Genomic DNA, 20,340 nt, shown 5'->3' on the forward strand with positions numbered 1-20,340 from the left:
TGTATGCTGTATTTTAAATTTTTTAAATTGCAGATTCCAAGGACACAAAACCAGATGTTCCAATTTAGTGGGTTAAGATGGCACCAAGAAATCTGAATTTTTTTCAGGTTCCCCTGGTGCTGCTGATAAAAGCAGTGTGAGGCCCATATGTTGAGTGTTACTTATTTTTCCTGCGGGTTTGAATTCCTCATCCTTGAAACTTGGGATTTCAAGAACAGCTACCATGTGACTCAAGGAGGCAGTTGGTAATAAACACACAACTCTTACAAGTCCAGAAATGATCACTTTACTATACAAAAAGACTAAACATTTACAAAAGATCAAAAGAAGTTGCATTGTTAGGTCACCTTGGGAACATTGCACAAGAGGAGGATGAACAAACAACATCAAACATCACCGTACCATGTCAGTACCGTCCAGAGAAACCCAGTCAACCATTACACCAGAGGTCAAAGTTTTAGTACCTGAAAGTCAACCCTGCACCCTCTTGGTTCACCATTTGCCTGTAAAACATAAAACCCTGGCATTTTTACAAACATGACGTTGTTGTCCGTGAACTTGATAGGAATCCAACTTTGTTATAGGGAAGGGGGAAAAGTATAAAAAGATGACATAGGACAGCTGCCAGTCCATGTTAATGTTAAATTTTCCTAAGATGCATTAAGTTAGACCAACCAGTCCAGGCAACACTGTTGAATTATTTTAGAGCTCTCCCTTGCAGGTGTTGCTATTCCAAGCAGTCTTGCTAGGGCATAATTTTATGTGACATATGTACAGGTCCTGGCACTGTATATACACATCAAGGGACTGCTCCAGGTCGCACACCTCCGTGCCTCTGCCTGTGTTTCAGGCAGGAAGTTTGCCCTGGGCTTCAGGCCACAGCCAGAAGCTTGGGCAGCCATCACCCTCTGAGAGTCCACCGTGTCCGGAAGTCAGGACTCAGCCTGTTGCTTTCCCCGTGGAATGGAATGAAGGCTCCAGGCTGATAAATAGTGTCTGTGGCCGAGCATTTCCAATGCCAGCTACACTTTTGATTTCTGTGCTTCTACGAGACTGTAGGACCCCTTCATGTTGGCCTTTCGCGCAAAGTAAACGATCATCCCGATGGCGGGGATGATTAAGGAGGACGCACAGTACAGCACGAGGAGCCCGGGAGAGAAGTAGTCCTTGTTACCTTCTCTTCCTGGAAAATAACGAAATGGGAGCGATTAATGTCCAGTACACAAAGAGATTGTTTAACTCACATTTCCATATGTTCACAGCACGTACAACACGTTCTCTAAAGAGAAGAGAAGCCAAGCAGGGAGAAGGGCCCTTAGGGCCCCACATGCATATTTCCTGAGTCACACAAACAGTGGCCATGGCCATGGTGGGTCAGTGACAGCTGTCGGCTCCCACAAACGTGGAGACAAACAGGGGCAGGCTCACTTGTAGAATGGAAGGCGGAGCACCACTTCTTAGGGCTCACATGCGAGAGCAATCCTTGGAGAGGCGTGTTTGCTTTGGGAAATGTAAATATGTACCAAAGAATAGGACTCTGGTCACCACGAACTGACGTGACTAACGACTTAGTTTTGCAAGGAAATCCGTGTAGCATCTGGAGTGTGATCCTATAGTCACACACCATATGTAAGACAGGAAGCTAAAGAGTCCTTGCCAATGGCCTGTACAGAGATATATGGAAAACTATGTCTCAAGTAGGGCATCTTAATATACATGTTCTTCCTCTTCACCATTTATATCATCTCTTGATAAACTGAAGTTTGGGGATAGTATTATATTTGAGCATAAATGTCACTTCCTCAAAAGAGTCAATTTCTGACCTACAGCTCCCCCAACCTAAATCAGGAGCCCTAATAGGCTTTCATAACCCATTATACTTCCCCTTTCTGGCTCTTATCACACCTTGTAATTAAACATTTTTTTGTATGACTATCTATTAAATTTGGTTTCCTCCTGCAGATTGTAAGTTAGTTATTTTGTCTTTTTGGTCCATCACTGAAGAGCAAGTACCAGGCTCACTGGTTGGAGTAGTTGGCAGCCAATATATATTGATCTTAGAGAGAGGAAGGAAGGGAGAGACAGACAGAAAGAAAGGGAGATGGAGAGAGAAACATCGATTGGTTGTCTCCCGTATGCACCCCAATCGAATCTGCAACCCTTTTTGGTGTACGGGATGACGCTTCAACCAACTGAGCCACCTGGCCAGGGCTACCTATTTTTTAGTAGTAATACATTTTTCCTCTCTGTATCCTGTCATTTTGTCATGGAGTTGCAAGTTGGGTACAGAAGGTAATAGCATACAAAAACTAAAATTAGTCCTCTCTCTAATCTCCTAAAGTGATCTGACAGCCGCAAGCCTATTTGGTATCTTAGCCTTACAAGAACCTCTGCACCCGACAGCAGGCCCTGGCTGGAGACACCGCCACGTGGACCCCCGTCTGCACTGCTCCATGTGACCGCACAGGGGTTCTGTGTCTTCAGGTGGCATGTGTATGTCTAATCCCAGAAGAATGAGTGATCTGACTAGAGCAGTGATGGCGAACCTATAACACGTGTGTTAAAGGAGACACGCGAACTTATTTTTTTGGTTGATTTTTCTTTGTTAAATGGCATTTGAATATATAAAATAAATATCAAAAATATAAGTCTTTGTTTTACTATGGTTGCAAATATCAAAAAATTTCTATATGTGACACGGCACCAGAGTTAAGTTAGGGTTTTTCAAAATGCTGACACGCCAAGCTCAAAAGGTTCGCCATCACTGGACTAGAGGATTCTGATCACTGTAGGTCACCCAAGTAGAAAAGAATCGAGAGGGTCAGGCTGGGAAGTCAATTTTTCAAATTGTTAAGGTTTTTACCCTTCACCCTAGCATAGTAATAATCGCCTCTTTTTCCTCCCTCCCCTTGCTAGAGCAGATCTAACTAGTCTAAGTGGAAGGGTCAGATTTTAATGGGAAGTCATTATCATCATTGTGGTTAGGCATCAATGCCAATGGCATGGTGGGCAGTGGTATTTCTGCTCCTATTGTTTCCTCTTCAATTTCATAAACATTAGCTTTTGCCTTCAGTTTTCCCCCTCAGGCATCTGCAGTAAAACACAGATTTGCTGCTGAGTTGCTTCCCAGAGCAACGTTCCAACACAGTTTCCTATTAGCTGTATAAACACTGAAAGTCCTAAGGGCTCCCAACTATTTCTATCACTGGAATACATTCAAGCCAAAACAAAACAAAGTTCATTTTAAACCTCGGATAAATACAGGGGGAAAGTAGTTCAAAATACCCAGGAAAAATATCAGGTTCTGTCTCCATTGATGTGTCATTATTTTAAACCATATTTAGCCTGGGGCCTGAATTCCTGAGTGCCCAACATGCTGTCATCGTTAAGTGAACATGAGGAATACCTAAATTACTAATTTTGTAGAACAATTAGATAAGACAGAAATAGTTTTAGAAAGTAGAGAAGCTGTGATTTGTCTTTAAAGAGTATTGTTAACCAAATTACAAAAGTGTTAGGAGTCTGATTCCCTGGGGCTAGGCTTAATTGAAGGTGGCCTCAGGCATGGAGGGTTGAAGGAAAGAGGAATGCATGCATGTCAACCTACTCATAACTGAGATCTCAGTCTGTTCAGACTCATCCCCAACCTCATTGGAAGCTCTGATCACATACACCCCCATGTCATTTTCAGTGACCCGGTATAGGGTGAATGTTCCATTCTCTGAACACATGGTCACTTCATTGACCAGACCAACTCTTTCAGGGCAATCACTGCAGGCGGATGACTAAAAGTTTTACATGTAATTGTAACATTTTCCCCTTCTTTAACATTTCTAGATGGGTGTATTGATATTGTCGTGTTTCCTGTTTCGAGAAGGTACTGTGGAGACAGAAAACAGAACAGTAAGGCCTGAAGTCTTGAGAGTTTGGGCCAGATGAGTAAAAGTTTACCTGTTATCTGACCTAGTTTCACATTCCCTTTCCATTGACAAGTAGTTGCTAACTCTGATGGCCAAGTGCCCCGGGCTCTTAGGAGAGTTGCCTTTGTTTGCAATCCCATTCACTCCAAGTAGGGCTTCTAGTCCACAGCTGGGAGCTCAGTGGCACACAAAGGAGAGGGAGATGGATGAGCAAAGGCTGGCCTATTCTGCTCCCACCAGTGAGGCCAACAAGTCTTCCTGTTGAGTGGTCATTGAGGGGTTAAAAGATTAAATAGCCCCTGAAGCTTCTCTGCTGACACCATTGCCCACTCCCCACCCCCCTCCATCAGAATAAAATAGAATGGACAAGGGACTGGGATGTTTAAGGAGGTAATTCTATAGATATTCATAAAAGTGGTTCTGCGTCAAGATGGCCACTCCTGATTGTTATGATCATTATCCTGAGAAGAATTGATCCAGAAAATGGGCAGTTTTCAGAGAATCAAGTTCTCTTCTGTTAGGAAGGAATCAGATCTGGCTGGAACCCTCCTCTTCCTGCCATGTCAGTTCCAATTTTCTTGGAACCCCCAGGGTTTAGAAAATACGTTGAAACACTTAGGAGACACAAGACCTCAGAGAGCAGTGCCAAGTTGTGAATCTTGAGAAAAGCAGATGGGAACTCTGCACTCACCAAGGATTCATGTCAACTTCCTGGCCTGACTCCAGAGGTGGAGCAGCTGTGCATTATTATCTTCGGAAGCATTAAGAAATGCACACTGTCAACATGGAGCTCCGTTTTGGCCAACTCATTCATCTCATCCTAGAAATTCTATACCATCCACCAAAATTCAGACCTATCATTAACATTTCTGAAAAACAAGACCCAAACTCTAACCTTTCACATCAAGGGTGATACTTCTGGACTGCAAGCCACGCTCATTTTTAGATTCACATTCGTACACTCCCGCATCCTCTAACTGGGCCTTGTGGATGGTATATGCGCCTTCTATGGACTTGAGCACGGTGTCCCCTGACTCAGCTTTCTTCTTCAGGATTATCCAGGTTTTGGGAACATTTCCACATGTACAGGAAATAATGACAGTGTCTCCTTCCTTGACGCTCTCAGAAGGAGAAGCTGTAAGTTGCATGTCTTTTGGAGCGACTGTAAAGAGAATTTGAGAGGCAACTCTGATTGGGTGAAATATAAACCACTTCTGCACTAAGTTCATAATAGCATCGATACCTGTCAAGGAGCTATATGTGCATGTTTAGAGGGGTGAGTAAAGATGTCAAGCATTGACTGGTTGGTTGTAAAAGGTCATGTTTTTAAGAAGAGAAGACATTTCTTATGCTTCTCGCCTGCCCCTTAATCCTTTACCCAGCCTAGCCAAAAGATAGGTGTTGTATAAATAGCTATAGAATTCCAATGTGAAAAAGAGCCCTTTTTTGGTTGCATTGCCGTGTAACCAAAAAGGTTTGTCCTTCCTTGAAAGACAAAGGCTTTTATGGGCTGGATCCTCTCAGATCAAGAAATTCAGCTGTGCAGAGATGGCTTTCTTCCCATCCTTAACAATCACAACTACCATTTTCTAAGCGCCAGGCACTGGGCTAGATACCTGACATCCCGCATCTCTATGATGACATAACCCATGAAAGGAGGTCCTCTAGTACCACTTCATAAGTTTATCTGTTTTTCTGACTCGATTTGAGATTCTGTCCTCAACCCAAGTGATAGTACCATGACATCCATCCTAAGGGCTTTCTTTAAGGTTGTGCATTGCCTTTCCAAAGTTCTTCCCTAAAAATGCGAATTACTATTGAGATGAGGTAACAAGAAAGTCACTAATACCTTAGTGGAAATAATACGAAGGAGTCTGAGAGCCCCAGTGAAGAAAAGGGCTTGAACCCCAAAAGGGAAAGTATGGAGAAAAACTCCAAATTGATCACTTTGTGGTTTTGCCTAAAATTACCTATAGCTTAAACTTGTCAACTAGGAACTGTTTTGTTCTCAGTCTTGGATCTCCATCCTGGAGAGAGGTTCTGGATCTGATAGGTTAATCCATTCTGGTGTTTCCATGCCATCAAACTGAACGAAAGGATGTGGTCACTGCTATTCTTAATCTCAGTGTTTACCAAAGATTTAAGTGCCCTTTAGGCTTCTAAGCAAATACTAGCAGGCACCTTGTGAGATTACCACTGAGAGTCCAATTCAGCCAGATATGGTGGCTTTAATCATAAGTAATTTTCAAATACCTACATATGTCTTCTTATTCTTATTTCTGCACCATAATCATTGCCTCGTAAGTGTAACTGGGATTCCTGGCATGGTTCCTGGACCTGGCAGTCCACTTGAGGTTTAAAAGAGTTTTAGGATAACAGACTTGGCATGGTTCATGAGAAAGTACTATTCCGGGCATTTTCGTTGCATAGGAAACATTGTGAGCTCTTCAAAACCCTCAATACATTTGTTTAGTAGAGATTTTGTTTTCAAAGAGGACTTTGGGTTCATCTTGTTTGGGAGTCTCTGTGCTTCTTAGACTTCCATGTCTATTTCCTTAACTGGGTTAGGGAAGCTTCCAGCATTATTTTTTTTTTCAAATAAATTTTCTATTTCTTGCTCTCTTCTCTTTCTGGCACCCCTCTAATGCAAACATTGATATGCTTGAAGTTGTCCCAGAAGCCCCATATACTCTTTTTTTTTTTTTTTTTTTTTTTAGCAGTTAGTTACCTACAAGGGAGGTCCCATAAGGTTGTAAGTTGATTTCTCAATAGAAACTTTGCAGGCCAGAAGGGATTAGCATAAAATATTCATAGTGATGAAAAAGCAAGGACCTACAATCAAGATTACTCTACCAAGCAAAACTATCCTTTAGAATTAAAAGACAGATAAAGAACTTCCCAAACAAACAAACAAAAAAAGCTAAAGGAGTTCATATCCACCAAACCAGTATTTAAAAAAAATGTTAAAGGGTTTTCTTTAAGAAGAAGAAGAAAATATAAGATCAAAAATATGAATAATAAATGCCTATCAATAATTACTTGAAATGCAATGGATTCAATGCTCTAATCAAAAGGCATATGGTGGCTGAATGGATAACAGCAATATCCTTACATATCTATGCTGCTACAAGAGACTCCCCTCAAATCAAAAGACACATACATACTGAAAATAAAGGGATGGAAAAAGATATTTAATGAAAATGAAAACAAACAAATAAAAAAACCAAAAAGCTGGAGTAGCAACATTTATACCAGACAAAATAGAGTTTAAGATAAAGGCTATAACAAGAGACAAAGAAGGGCCCAGCAATTTCACTTCTGGGTTTTTATCCGAAGAAACCCCAAACACTACATGGAAAAAACATATACATCCATATGTTTATTGCAGCATTATTTGCAACAGCCAAGATATGGAAGCAACCTAAGTGTCTACCAACAGATGAATGGATAAAGAAGAAGTGGTGGGTATATACAATGAACTATGACTGAGCCATAAAAAAGATTGAAATCTTATCATCTTCAACAACATGGATGGACATACAGGGAATTGTGCTGAGTGAAAGAAATCAGACAGAGAAAGACAAATGCCAGATGATTTCACTTATATGTGGAATCTAAATAATAATAATAATAATAATAATAATAATAAATAAACTAACACAGAACAGAAACAGGCTCATAGATCAGAGAATATTTTGGCAGTTGCTAGATGGGAGGGTGTTTGGGGACTGGATGAAAATGGTGAAGGGATTTAGACGTACAAATTGGTAGTTACAGAATAGCCATGGGATGTAAAGTACAGCACAGGGAATATCGTCAATAATATTATAATAACTATATATGGTGTCAGATGGATACTAGATTTATTGGTGTGATCACTTTGTAAGTTACATAAATATCTAATCACGGGGTTATACACTTGAAACTAAGATAATATTGTGTATCAAGTGTAATTTAAAAATAAAAATTTTAAAGAGGACTTTGTTCAAAACCACTAACACAACCAAAATAATACTAGCAATAACTCATTAATCACACTCTGCTCACCTTGGATAATTAATTCAACTTCATCTCTGCTTATCCCAGCCAGGTTTCTCCCTTCACATACATAAATACCAGCATCTTCCCTTCTTGTGGAAGTTAAGGTGAGCGTTGTATTCTCAGAAAGAAACTGCAGCTGCCCATTCTTAAGCTGCCTGCTCCACCGGAACCTGGGCGCTGGGAGGCCATCGCTGGAGCAGGTCATCGTCACAGAACTGCCTTCCTCCAGGATGGAGGAGGGGCTGACCTGGATGCTTGTGTTCCTGGGGGCAACTGAAAAGGGCGGGACACTTGTTAGTTTGATCCCTTAGGCCCTGAGTTCCAAAGAACTTTAATAATGTTGCAAAACCTATGCAAGCAGTGGCTTAGAGCAGTTCATAAACCTTGATGACTTCACCAAAGGGAGTTTCATCCCTTTATCCTAGCAGATGCAGAAGCATAGACAGAAGAAAATGGACACATCCTAGGTATTTCCTAATGGAAACAGGTTCTGTAGGAACTCTTGCTACCCCACAGGGGATGATCCATGACAGTGTATGTCGACATTAATGAAACATTAAACATGACCTCAAATAATTGGACTCTCCCATGAAAAGGTAGAGCCTGTTTCTACCCGTTGAACTCACGCTGCCCTGTGGCTCCCTATGACCCATATAACACGGAGGAAGTCACATGTAGGACCCCAGCCCAGGCCTCATCTCCCTTTTGAAACACCTCGCTCTGGTGCTAAAGCTAGGCCGCCTCCCTTGCGGGTGAGGGCGCACATGGAGAAAGGGAGGCCCAGGCATCCCAGGAAGGCCCCACTGACCTGCCAACTGACCCGCTAACTGACTCGCCAACTGATCACGTGAGCGAGTTCATCTCAGGCCACACTGAGCAGACGACACACCCTGACTGCCCTTCCAAAGCTGCCGTCTCATTGAGTCACAGGCCAATAGGCGGTTACTGTCTTCTGTGTTGGGGTGTTTGTTAAAATAATCATTATTTGGACATTTCTTTACAGTCTTTTTCTTTTTCACGGAGGTTTCAACCCTTAACCTCGTGTCCACTGACTATTGCCTGGCAAAAGAGATGAAGAAACCCCTGTGGAATCGTGGGTGCGCCACACTTATTGTTCACGTAGAGCGTGTGTGAGCTCTGCCGCTGTGTGGGCTCCAAGTCCAGCTCGTCCATGTGTAACTGAGCCAGACAGACAAGCGCTTCGCCAGTGTCTTCGGTGGTGGGGACGAAGGTCACGTCCAGACTCCCGGTCTCTAGGGATTTCTTGTCCGCACCCATCAGAAAGTTTTTATTCTTCACCACACGGCCCCCCTTCAGGAGCTGGATCTCCAGCCGCTCCAGCGGGTACACCTCTGGCACCTTGCAGCTCACGGTGACCGGGCTGCCGCTCACTAACACGCCGCTCATCTCAATCTCGGGGTCTCTGCGGAACGCTGCAGACACCAAGCAAAGATGATGCTCGTGTGTGGCTTTGAACGGAAAGCCAGAACTAATCGCTATTAAATCCAAAGGTCTCCAATGACAGCTTTAAAGCCCTTGGGAGAGAATGACCACCACTGTGCAATAATGACATTAAGTAGAAATGTTTGTGATACTAAATATATATGACGCTGGGAACAAAAAGTAGTAAAAGAAGCAATCCCATAATAAATGTACTTATTTTTCTCTTCTGCATGCAGCGCTGCTGAGAGCCATGGACGGACTCTCCCAAAGACCTGTGAGTTTCCCCATCTTATTTAGTAACTACATGTTCTACGTGTTTGCCAAGATGTATTGAATATTGACTATGTGCTAGTCCCTTACTAAATCTCCATCTTTAAAACTGCCTGATAAAGTGGGAGTTATTTAACTTACTTACAGCTAGGAAAAGCTACAGAGCACTTATTTTAAAGCTAGGGAAACGGACAAGTCTGATAGTGGCTAAGAGATAGTCACTGGCAGCATATCTGGGAAGTTCTGAGCTGAGGCCAGACTCACATTTCCCTGAGCTCAGAGTTCAAACCGGGTGGCAGGAGCCGCATGGGCTCTAGGCATCAACAAAGCCCTGCCCCCACGGTCCCCCCCAACCCCCTTCCCCGCACAGATCTCGGTTTAGACATCTGAATTTCCAATGGCCACGTGTAGGCAGCAAGTTGTACATCTTTCTCAGATATTACTTGTAGTTAAGAAAAAAACAACTGTAAGAGATTCCGGTTCTATATAATATTTATATGAAATCTTATGCAAATCAATGAACACAAGACTAAAATAGTTGCCAAGAGCGAGAGCAATGCTAACATTTTTCTCTCCCTTAAGTAAAATGCTGTTAAAGTGATACATCCTCAACTGCTTCCATTTGCAGGGAGGCTCTGCCGTGGTTCTCATTTCTGCTGGAAACGAGCCTACGTCAGCGGATCCTGGGCGCTGGGTAATATAACACAATCAAATTCACCCTCCTTTTGAGAGACTCAAATCCCTTTACAGATAGACTCTAACTCCTTTCGAATCCTGAGGGGGACACAGTCTGGGCAGGTTTTCTGGTGGAAATCTCTACAATATGGCCCCTTGAATTCTACTGAATTAGACAAGGCAGAGTAACCCTCCCAAAGCAATCACAAAGGTTGGTCACTGTGCATATGTTGTCCCTCATTGGTTAAAAACGGAGGAGCTCCAGCAATGTTGAATCCGTGGACATCTGGGGTTGTAAGGGCTCTTATACAGGTGACAAGCACAGTAAGAGAAAGCGTAGGGTGTGTATGTAGTTGGGTCACTGGCCCCTGACCTACTGCCCCTGGCCGTGCCCTCTGCCCACCCACACTCCCTGCCTGCGTTCCTGGCTTCCCCTGCTCCCCTTTTTGCTGCCTCATTTCCCCGTCCTGCCCCTCACCTTTCCAAATGCGTCTTCACAACAGTAGGCTTGGCTCACCTGCTCTAATGCTGAGTGGCCATCATGCCTCTGCAGTTATTCCAACGGGCACTGAGCCCACGCCCTGCTTACTCTCACCTCCAACACCCCCCACACTCACACCGAGGGGACAGGAAGCAGTGAGCACGTGGTGTGTGCCCGTGCCCAACTCGGACAAGGCACAGGACTGCGGATGCTGTGCCTGTATATAATGTGTGCTTAAGATTTAGGCCAACTAAGTTGCATCGGAAATTCTGGTTCTGAGAGTCAGGAACCATTCCCAATGCTAACTTCCCTTCCTAAACACACGGATCTCATTGCACATCACAGACTCATATTACGTTTCTTCCAACAGAACTGAGAACAAAACAGGAAAGCGCTGTAACAAGTACTCACAGTAGAGGTCCACCTTGATTCCCTTCTCCAGTTTCTTGCTCCCGCAGGTCACGGTGCACAGGTACAAATGTTCGTTCTCAAAACCCACAGGACTCAGCGTCAGCGTGGACCTGGGCCCCTCGCTCCGCACCTGCCCGCTCAGAGGGCTGTCTGTCTGGGTTCTCCAGGAGAAGGACGGGGCCTCGCAGTCCGTGGCACCGCATGTCAGCACGACCGCGCCACCCAGCTGAGCAGCAACCTGGGGTCCAGGGCCGATCTCAACCGTGAACGGTTTTTCTGGTGGAAAAGGACAAGACGCAAGGAAGGTGAGAGGATTTTCTTCTTTCACCACATTCCAATATACGGTCTTTGTCGGGTGTTTTCTGTTTTGTTTGTTTTGTTTTCTGATTTCCTTTAAGCTAACATCTACGCCAAGAAACGGTTACTCCTTTCCACCTGGGGACCATCGGGATGAGACCACACCTAGTAAGATGAACCCACAGCAGTCCACCGACTCAGTCATTGAACAGAATGAACGTGGATAAAAATTTGTCAAGAGAGAGGGGGGCATATGTCATAGCAATAATTCAGTGTCTGCTCAAATGCAGGGCATCAAATCCCTGTGATAGTGGACAGCACTCAAGTCATTTAAGAGGTTCCAGTGCATTCAGCATTGTGTAAACCACTTCACGTATATGGTCTCACTTAATCCTACGACCTCATAAACAGTTGTGTTAATCCTCCTCCTCCTCTTTCTCCTCCTCCTGTTTCTCCTCCTCCTCCACCTTTTCTTCCTTGAGGAACCTTAGGCTCAGAACTGCTAAATAACTTTTACAACTTGCAAGAGACAAAAATTAAGGCTTGAAGCCAGGTGGGTCTGATTCAAGAGCCTTGCTTTTCAGCTGCTTGAACAGCTCAATCCAGTCACCCTCGTGTGGAGATAAAACAAGACCTAAGAAAAGCACTGAAGAAAGCCACAAAAACACGTCTTCCTGTGAGATAGGGCCCACAGTGGACCAGTGCCCAGAGTGTCTGTCCCAACGGTGTGAAGTTACGCATTGAAAGTCACACTGGAAGCAAAGTCACGGGCCAAGCATTAAAGTGGCACAGGAGCCACCTCTAAACTTTGATGCAAAATAAAAACATGGGGACTGGAAACTCAGATGGGAGGGCAAACTCTGCCAAGTCTCCAGCATCCAGGAAAGCCCTTTGGCTGCCAGTGTCATTCCCGCTGGGCACACACCCTGCTGTCTGGGGAGGAAGGGAATTCGAAATCTCCACTTCGTTCCCCTGAAGAAGCAGGAAGTGTGGGGCCACTCTGAAAGTGACAGGTGAGCCTCCGCGGGAAACCACTCACGTGGTCCTTGTGACTCGCGGGCTGGGGATGGAAGAAAGAGACCTCAACACAAAACACCCAAAATCCACCACCCTGCGTGGGTTCTCTTCTGTGCCAGGGGAGGCGGTTTCTCTCAGTGTGGCTGGTCTGGTTGTGACACTGTAGTAGCTTCCCAGGAAGGTTTCCTCACATTACCTCAGTAGACTGATGGGCTCTGAGGTCCTCAAAGGGACAGCTCGTTCAGAGCAAGGCCCAGGGTTTCCGGGTTCCTGACCCTCTGGTGTGGGAAGGGGGAACTTGACAACAGAGCCTCTTCCTGCCTGTGGACACGTCTCAGATCATTTCTTCTTCTTTTTTTTTACAGTGGCCACTCTGTTCCCACGTGAGTCTGTGGCTCCTGTGGGAGTACCTGTGAGGTCACTGAGAGGTCCTTTGAAAGTTCAGTTCCTTCTTTACCGCTTAGGCTGTCTATATCCTGTGATGCAGAACAACCCTTCCTCACCCAGCTGTGTCTCCCTCTCACTGAAGTGGGACGCAGCTTACGATGGGGTGGAGTCTTCCGGGACAGAGGACCAGCCGTCCATGCTTTTGTCAGGGATGCCTTTCCTGGTCTCCTGAGAATGCCAGGCGAACACCCACCTGAGTGCATCTACTGACGGCGAAGTTGAATTCTGCTTTTTTAAGCAAGTTTAGCCTCATGTTTTCACATAAAAAATGTGAGCTGCCCACCTTTACTAAGTATTCATCCTGCCATTGTGGAGCACCTCGCATGTGGCAGGCACTGCACTCTTGCAGGTGTGAGGAAGGTGAATATATAACTGAGCTGGAGCATGCCACAACGAGATGCGGCATCGGTAAGATCTGAGGGAGCAATCGGGCATCGAAGCTGCCTCACCGTGGCTCAGCCAGTAGCAGCCTCTTCCTCTTCCTTTTGCACATCTCACTTACCTTGAACAAGTAATTCCACCTCTTTTCTGTCTTCTCCAGCCAGGTTCACTCCGGCGCACACGTAAATTCCAGAATCCTCCATCCTCATGGCAATTAAAGTGAGAGTTGCATTTCCAGAAAGGGGCTGTAGGTTCCCGTTATCTAACTTCCTGCTCCAGACAATCTGTGGAGCTGGCAGGCCTTCGCTGGCACAGGTCATTGTCACAGAGCCGCCCTCCTGCAGCCTGGTAGAGGGGCTCACAGAGACAGTGGTGTCCTTGGGGGAGACTGAAAAGACAGGGCACGATGTTAGCAACTGCTGAGCCCTGCCTCGACCAATAGGAATGACGTATTTTTTCAACAGGCCGTATATCTGTGCGCCCACAACTTTGACAAACTTACTGTGTCAGACTAGTGTCAAAAAATTAGTCCATCCAGTTTCTGACTAGTTTGATTGGGCTAATTTTTTTTTATGGTTGGTGTTTTCAATTGGCTATAGATACTCAGAAATTAAGAAAGATCCTTAATGTGGTTCAAATACTTAATTGTAGCTCTCTTTTCCAAGTCCTGCATTGTCTAGCAAAAATATCCCCTATCTTGACTATTCAGAATTTTGATAGAAGTCTCTCCCTTTCGTTCTCTTTCAAGCATGCTCTGGTGGGCAATACTCCTTTTCAGGGTGTTGTCCAGAGCAGAACACAGTGTTTTAGTCTAGAACGGAGTGCAGCAGGGCCACTCCTACACAACCCTGGGACCGTGAGGCAGCCTCAGAACCCCGCAGCCTCTGGGAGTGTGGGGGCAACCAGAGCTCCTTTCCATGCCCCCACCCAACACACATGTACCCACAGAATCAGTGCTCGCCTTGTAAGATCTGTGTATCTTGGTATTTCAGGGCACAGTATAAGAATTTACAAACAGGATAAAAAATTATACCATTTGAGCCCATTTCCTACTACCCAGTGTATGGTATTATTACTTCCCTTCGATAGGCTGGGAAATAGAGAAATTCAGTGACTCAAGTTCATAAGTCTTATTAAACCACATCCAGCACTCTTTTCATTGAAACGCACTGTTGACAAATATTATGTTCTCCGTGAATGAAAATGGTCTAAAACAAGTTTCTGCCTGACTTCAGCCGCTAAGCAGACTGCCGTATCCAGCCAAGACCAAACTCCCACCAGGGCTGACCAGTCCCACAGCCCTTACCATAGACCTGCAGCTCTTTGGTGGTCTCCCTTTCCCGGAGCTCTGCATCAACTCCAGTGATGTGCAACGTGGCTCGGCACAGAAGAGCCTTTCCCATATCCTCTCTGGTCGGAGTGAAGGTCACCTCCAAGCTCATGTTTTTAAGGGACTTGCCCTCCATCGGTTCCAGAAATTCTTGGTTTTTCAGGAGACGGTTGTCCTTCAGCAAATCAATCTCCAGCCTGTCGAACGGGTAAACGTCAGGGACCAGGCACGTGACTGTGACCGGCTGTCCCACCTGCAGGGGGCCAGGCAGGTGAATCTCCGGGTCCTTGGGGAAAGCTGCAAAGATCAAATGAACACTCGTGAGTGGGCTCCGCGCTCGTGTGTGGCAGGTCCCGTAGGGGCTTAATGCAGTGCAAACCGAATCTAACGTTTCTGTTAGGACAGTCTTGATTCTCTGTTTAAGTCGCCTTTCACGATTCGGATCAGCTCATGAATCAGAGTCAATCACCTTTTAGCCAATTCTTCAGCTCTGATCCTGTATGTCTGAGGTGTGCATGTTATTGAGTAAAAAGAAGGGAGAAGAAATGAATGTTTATTAAGGACTTACATGTGCCCATCGCAGCGCCATTCATTTAACATGAGTGATTTTATTCTGTCCTCACAATAACCCATATGGAGACCACACTTCACAGATGTGAAAACACAGACATGGTGCATTTGCATGACTGGCCCCAAGTCACCCGCTAGTCAATGCGAAGTCTGGGATTTAAACACAGGATTTCTATTCTGCATTGTCTCCGCAGGTTTATATTTCGTTATATCACATTCTCTTATTTTAGCTGGGGCAGATATATTCCCCTTTTACATGTAAGGAACCAGAGGCTCAACATGCCATTGCAGAGAATATCGGTTGGGCGAGATGTGCTAAGAAGGGGAGAGAGTCACGTTAAATGATTGGCTTCTGAGAAGGGCACCTCTGGCAGGAATTGATCCGCCAGGAAGGGACGCCTGTGCAATGTGTAAAGTCTGGAAGGCAGGGCTGCCTCCCGCAGTGCCTAACTCGGTGCCCACCCAGTCCTGTAGGGTGCCTCTCCGGGCCCGGGGCACGCACTGCTGGGCTCAGCCTCGGCCTCCTTGCAAAGGCTTCCTTTTCAGACCTTCAGGATGCTGACGAGGGCTTGGCTGGATGCGAGGCTCTGTGATAGTAACCCAAAGGTCTCAGCCCTAAGACTCTCACAACCGAGTGTGTGCAACATAATGTGAGACAGACACACGGAAGAAAAACTCCAGGCAAGATAACGAGGGCCAGAAGGTCTTCCCTTCTCTTCTTTAAATCGTCAGCGATTTAGGACGATGAGCAAAGGCAAAGGACCTGGAAGTCTCGGATGTGAAAGAAACGGAGCCCTTTCATTTTCCTACCCACAATCCCTGTCCCTCCGATTCTGGAAGGACTGTGCCTGTCACCCACACAGTTCGCTGCCGGTAATCCAAGCCCTTGCTACTTTCCCTCTATTTACAGAAGGGGCCCTTCTGGGGCTCAGGAAGCTGCACACACAGCGAGGATGCCTGCACGGCCCGCACAATGGCAAGCAGCCCGCCAGGCAGTGTCCTGGGAAGAATTAGCAGCACATGGGCTGGGAGGAATCGGCTCGGGTTTCTGGGCAGAGCTGAGCTCCGCGACACCAGAAGGGAAGCACTATAATCATAAAGCAGGCAAAGGAGGTGGGCCTCCGTGAAGCGCTGGAAAGCATTGCCGGTTGGTGGTTTTTGTTTGTGAAAGAGGGGCCCTCAGTCACCAAGGCCAGTGATTGATTTCAGCCTAGTTGTGCACTCCCCCTGCTGACTGTACTTGCCCGACTGAGAGCAGCCGAGGTTGGATTCCGGTGGAATGCTAAGCGAGGGGCATCCATTCACATTCACCAGGCAAATCTAATTCATTATGCAAATGCCCTTGGGCTTGAGCAGTTGAGCATCCAGGATTCATGGCACCAAAAGCAGCAAGGACGAACTCAAACTGACCCACACCAAGATCCAGTGAGCCACATGGATGCAGATATTCTTCTTATGTCCCGGGGGGAGCTTTTGTACAGGGGCCTGTGACTAAATCACATCTCCCCCTCACACCCATGCTGAGCACCCCATTGCATAAGACTAAAGAAATGGGCAATCCCTGAAGGATGCAATTCATGAATCATGTAGACGCATGGCCAAGTAAACATGGAAGGATCTAATCCAAGAGAAAGTTTTGTGAAATAAGAACGTTAGAGAGCTTCACTTCATGGCTCAGAGCAGCAAAGCCCGGAGCAGTGAAGTCTTCCCGGCTACCAGGTCTGTGCAGAGTGGGAAGTGGAAGTCAAGGCTTGGGTGCCCAGGCTTATGCTAAACTCAGCTGTCTCTCACTCTCTGGGTGCAAGAGTCTAGTCCTCCGGCCAAGAATCTAGACATGGACGATGTTTTTCTTTTCAAACCACCCCCCTTAGAAACTTCATTTAACGCAAACTTGAGAGACAATAGGACACTCAGGTACTCACAGTAGACTTGCACCTCGATGCTCCTCTCGGCCTTCCTGACCCCGCACGTGGCGGTGCACAGGTAAGAGTGCTCGTTCTCGAAGCTCACGGGGTCCATGGTGAGCGTGGACGTGGAGCCGGCGCTCCGCACCTTCCCGTTCAGCGGGCTGTCGATCTGGGTTCTCCAGGAGAAAGCCGGGGCCTCGCAGCCCGAGGCCCTGCACGTCAGCGAAACCGAGGCGCCGATCTGAGCCATGACGGGGGAGCCAGGCGAGATCTCGATCTTAAAGGCTTGAGCTGGGAAGGCGAGAGGAAGGCAAACTCACCCGGGTTCGTCTAGCGTCCCCCTCGCCTCTGTCCCAGCATGATGCCCAGTGTGCTCTGGCTGCGCTGCCACTCTGCTCCCCCCACTGCACGGCCCCCCAAAGGCACGGAGTCACTGCCAAGGAAGGTGTCGGAATGACCTCCATTCAGCGACTCTGACCCTGACACCCATCTGTCAGCCTTGAGTTGTTGTTTGCTAAGCTTGATCTCATTATCAAGCCAGGAAACCAAAGAGATAGCCCTTGCCAGGGGCAGATCCACAGACTCGCTTGACACTGGGGGAAAAGTATCCAAAGCAACATCCATCCGCAGCTCCGACTGTGGCACATAAGGCTCCATAGCAGTGCTCACAGCACGTTGGAAGCCAAGTTCCGTCTGTTCCCGCCCCGTTAAGAATCCCAGTGCCTTGCCCCACTCCCCCAGCAAAACCGGCCGAAGCCACAGTCAGGGCTAAATCGGAACCCGAGCATTCCCAACGGGTCGGGAGCAGAACTTACACGCAGCAAACACCATCCAAAGTAGAGCCAAGGCCCCAGAGATCCCCTCCATCTTCCAGGCGTGTTCCGCTGCTGCCCGAGGGGAAAGCGGTGGCTCCCAGACCTGCCTCTGCCCGTGAATGTGCCTGGGAAGCGTGGTCAGCTCCCGCAGCAGTGGGCGCAGTGGGAGTGAAATAGAAAGGCTGCTCTTTATAAAGGGTCTTGTCACAGAGGCGGAGGGAAATCCCTTCAAGGGGAAACCCGGAGCAGAGCCAGAAAAAAAAGTTTCCCTGACAGCCGGCCAAGGCCAGGTTAACCCCTTCAGCGGCCGCTGCTGAAACCGCTCCCTCTGCCCCAGAGAGGACCTTGCCCGCTGCACAGCCAGGCTTCTCCCCAGGCTCCCGCCAAAGGCCACCTTTGCCAGATGCACCGGAGGCCCTGCTCACGGACCAGGCAGGGGCTCAGAGTGCAAGTGGGGGGGGGGGGGGGAAGGGGGGAGGGGTACTAGGAAACGGCACTCGGGTTTTGGGAGCAGCTAAAGCGCCACTTGTCCTGTGAACTGATTTTTCTCCATGAAGAAGAGATATTTGTGATTCTAAAACAGAGGCTAAAGTTCCTCTTACAAGAAAAAGTTCTGTCTTTTTGATGAGTGCATTTTTTTAAAGGGAGACAGCACAACTTCTTGGTCTTTTTTTTTTAATTTATAGAAATAGGGGGGTTGTTTTTTGGGTTTTGGGTGGTTTTTTTGTTTTGTTTTGTTTTGTTTTTTTACCACAGACATCAGCTTTCTGAAATGGTGTTCTTGAATGAAAGTAAAGGAATGCTACCAAAACAAGATAAATCTTTTTTTTCCTCTCTTATTTCAGGAAAGTGACGGGCCCTTTGGTCCCGTTGTTGGGTAACTGGGAATCTTTTGCAGACTCAAGTGCGAATGTGTGGAATTCACCTGAAGTGGCGGGTCTCGGGGATTGTGAGGTTTTAGCACAAACGCAGCTAAAACATGACAAATAATTAGTTTTTGTCATATGGGAGGTGATGATAACCATTTTTATGCTCTTCCTCCTCCCTCTCCACCCCCCACCAATGCAGTGACGTGTTGAAAGCCGTGTGAAATATCTGTTCCAGCCTTACGTTCACATAGCTCATCTTTGCAAAATGCTTGTCCATCAGAAAGAAACCGGAACAGCCACTTCCTCGTGCTATACACATGCAGATCTGTCTTCCCCATTGGACCATCAGTTCCTTTTACGGCTGGGGCCAGTTCTTGTTCATCGTCATCTCTACCTCTGCGTTCCCCATAGCTAATGCATGGTTTTGCAGTTAGCAGATACATACACACACACACAGTGCAATAATAAATTAAAATTTGGAAAAGAAACTTACAAAGCTGGCAATACCATGTACATATTGCACGAGGAACATGTTGGATTCTATGAGAAAATCCCGAAGCTCACGGACTCACAGGGATGCGTACAATAAGCAGCACTGTGTTATATGACAAAGGCCGCCACTGGGGTGTGGAAGCTGCATCTGTCTCTCTCCCCGTAGCTGCAGAGGCTTCCAGACCTCCTTTGGCTTCTGAGGAGGCATCTCGGAAGGACAGGGAGAGAAGCTGCTGTGGGGCTGGGGTGACCTGTAAGTATGACCCCACCTTCCATGAATCTCGGGGTCAGAAAAGTGGCCTCAGGCAGAGTTGGCTGGTAACCAGGAAACCACAGGTCCTTCATGATGTTGGGAGATGATCAGAACCATCTGTGCTGATTATTCAACTTCAGGAGAGACATAAAGGGGACTTTGAATGCATTTCTCAGAGGTGCAAAGACCGGTGGCCCGTAGGATCCCAGTGGGATCACAAGGACCAAGTCCTGGTAAATAACTTCACTTCTAAATTTGGATGTGATTCCAAGTTTGGAACATTGGAGAAATGTCTAATCTATTGAATTAGTTCATAGCAGCTTCAGCAAAATCCTTGATAAAGTTCCTCTAGATCTTTGTGTTGGATGCCCCTTGAAGTTCTACCTGCTTCTCCCAGGTTGCATGGCTTGCACTCCCTCCTGTGGCCTCTCTACACTCGTGCATGTTGTATGTCAACGCATCTGTCTTTCTGAACTCAGGTGGTTTCATTTCTTCACCTCAGCATCCAGCCTGGAAGAAGGCACTTCCTAAAGTTTGTGGAATGAATGGGTGTACGGAGTTGCAAGTGGAAGCTTGACAGACTGTGTGACTAATCTTCCTGGAAAGAGTGTTGCTGGGTTTTGTCTTTGAAACTGTTGAGTTCCACATTTTTTTTTCAGTAACATACAAGATATGATTATCTACTATATAATAAAAGGATAATATGCAAATTGACCCTAAT

At 46.4% G+C, this 20,340-nt stretch overlaps 1 protein-coding gene across 3 annotated transcripts; it reads right to left on the bottom strand.

Moving 5' to 3' along the window:
- Positions 1 to 270: 270 nt before the first annotated feature.
- On the bottom strand, positions 271 to 18,281 carry VCAM1 (vascular cell adhesion molecule 1). Of its 3 annotated transcripts, none has more exons than XM_036344073.1 (9): positions 18,006 to 18,281; positions 17,206 to 17,481; positions 14,690 to 15,010; positions 13,505 to 13,771; positions 11,242 to 11,517; positions 9,068 to 9,394; positions 7,968 to 8,234; positions 4,816 to 5,082; positions 271 to 1,183 (listed from the first exon to the last, which is right to left on the bottom strand). In XM_036344073.1, the coding sequence occupies exons 1-9, from the start codon at positions 18,055 to 18,057 to the stop codon at positions 1,023 to 1,025; spliced, it is 2,214 nt and encodes a 737-aa protein (XP_036199966.1). In that variant the 5' UTR covers positions 18,058 to 18,281; the 3' UTR covers positions 271 to 1,022. The 3 variants fall into 3 exon arrangements, 2 of the variants coding, with proteins under 2 accessions (XP_036199966.1, XP_036199965.1); XR_004973358.1 differs by lacking the exon at positions 9,068 to 9,394 and adding an exon at positions 3,608 to 3,880 and having other exon boundaries at positions 1,044 to 1,183; positions 18,006 to 18,253; XM_036344072.1 differs by lacking the exon at positions 9,068 to 9,394 and having other exon boundaries at positions 18,006 to 18,234.
- Positions 18,282 to 20,340: the final 2,059 nt, after the last annotated feature.

This window comes from Myotis myotis, unplaced genomic scaffold (genome assembly GCF_014108235.1).
Source record: "Myotis myotis isolate mMyoMyo1 unplaced genomic scaffold, mMyoMyo1.p scaffold_m19_p_18, whole genome shotgun sequence".
NCBI lineage: Eukaryota > Metazoa > Chordata > Mammalia > Chiroptera > Vespertilionidae > Myotis > Myotis myotis.

Bases quoted from the DNA above. Each gene is read 5' to 3' on its own strand.
- VCAM1 (XM_036344073.1), bottom strand. From the start codon at position 18,057: ATGGAGGGGATCTCTGGGGCCTTGGCTCTACTTTGGATGGTGTTTGCT. The intron at 11,518-13,504 runs GTAAGTGAGATG...CTTTTCCACCAG, and splicing joins GGTGGAATTACTTGTTCAAG to AAAAACCGTTCACGGTTGAG. The intron at 5,083-7,967 runs GTGAGCAGAGTG...TTCTCTTTACAG, and splicing joins AGTTGAATTAATTATCCAAG to TCGCTCCAAAAGACATGCAA.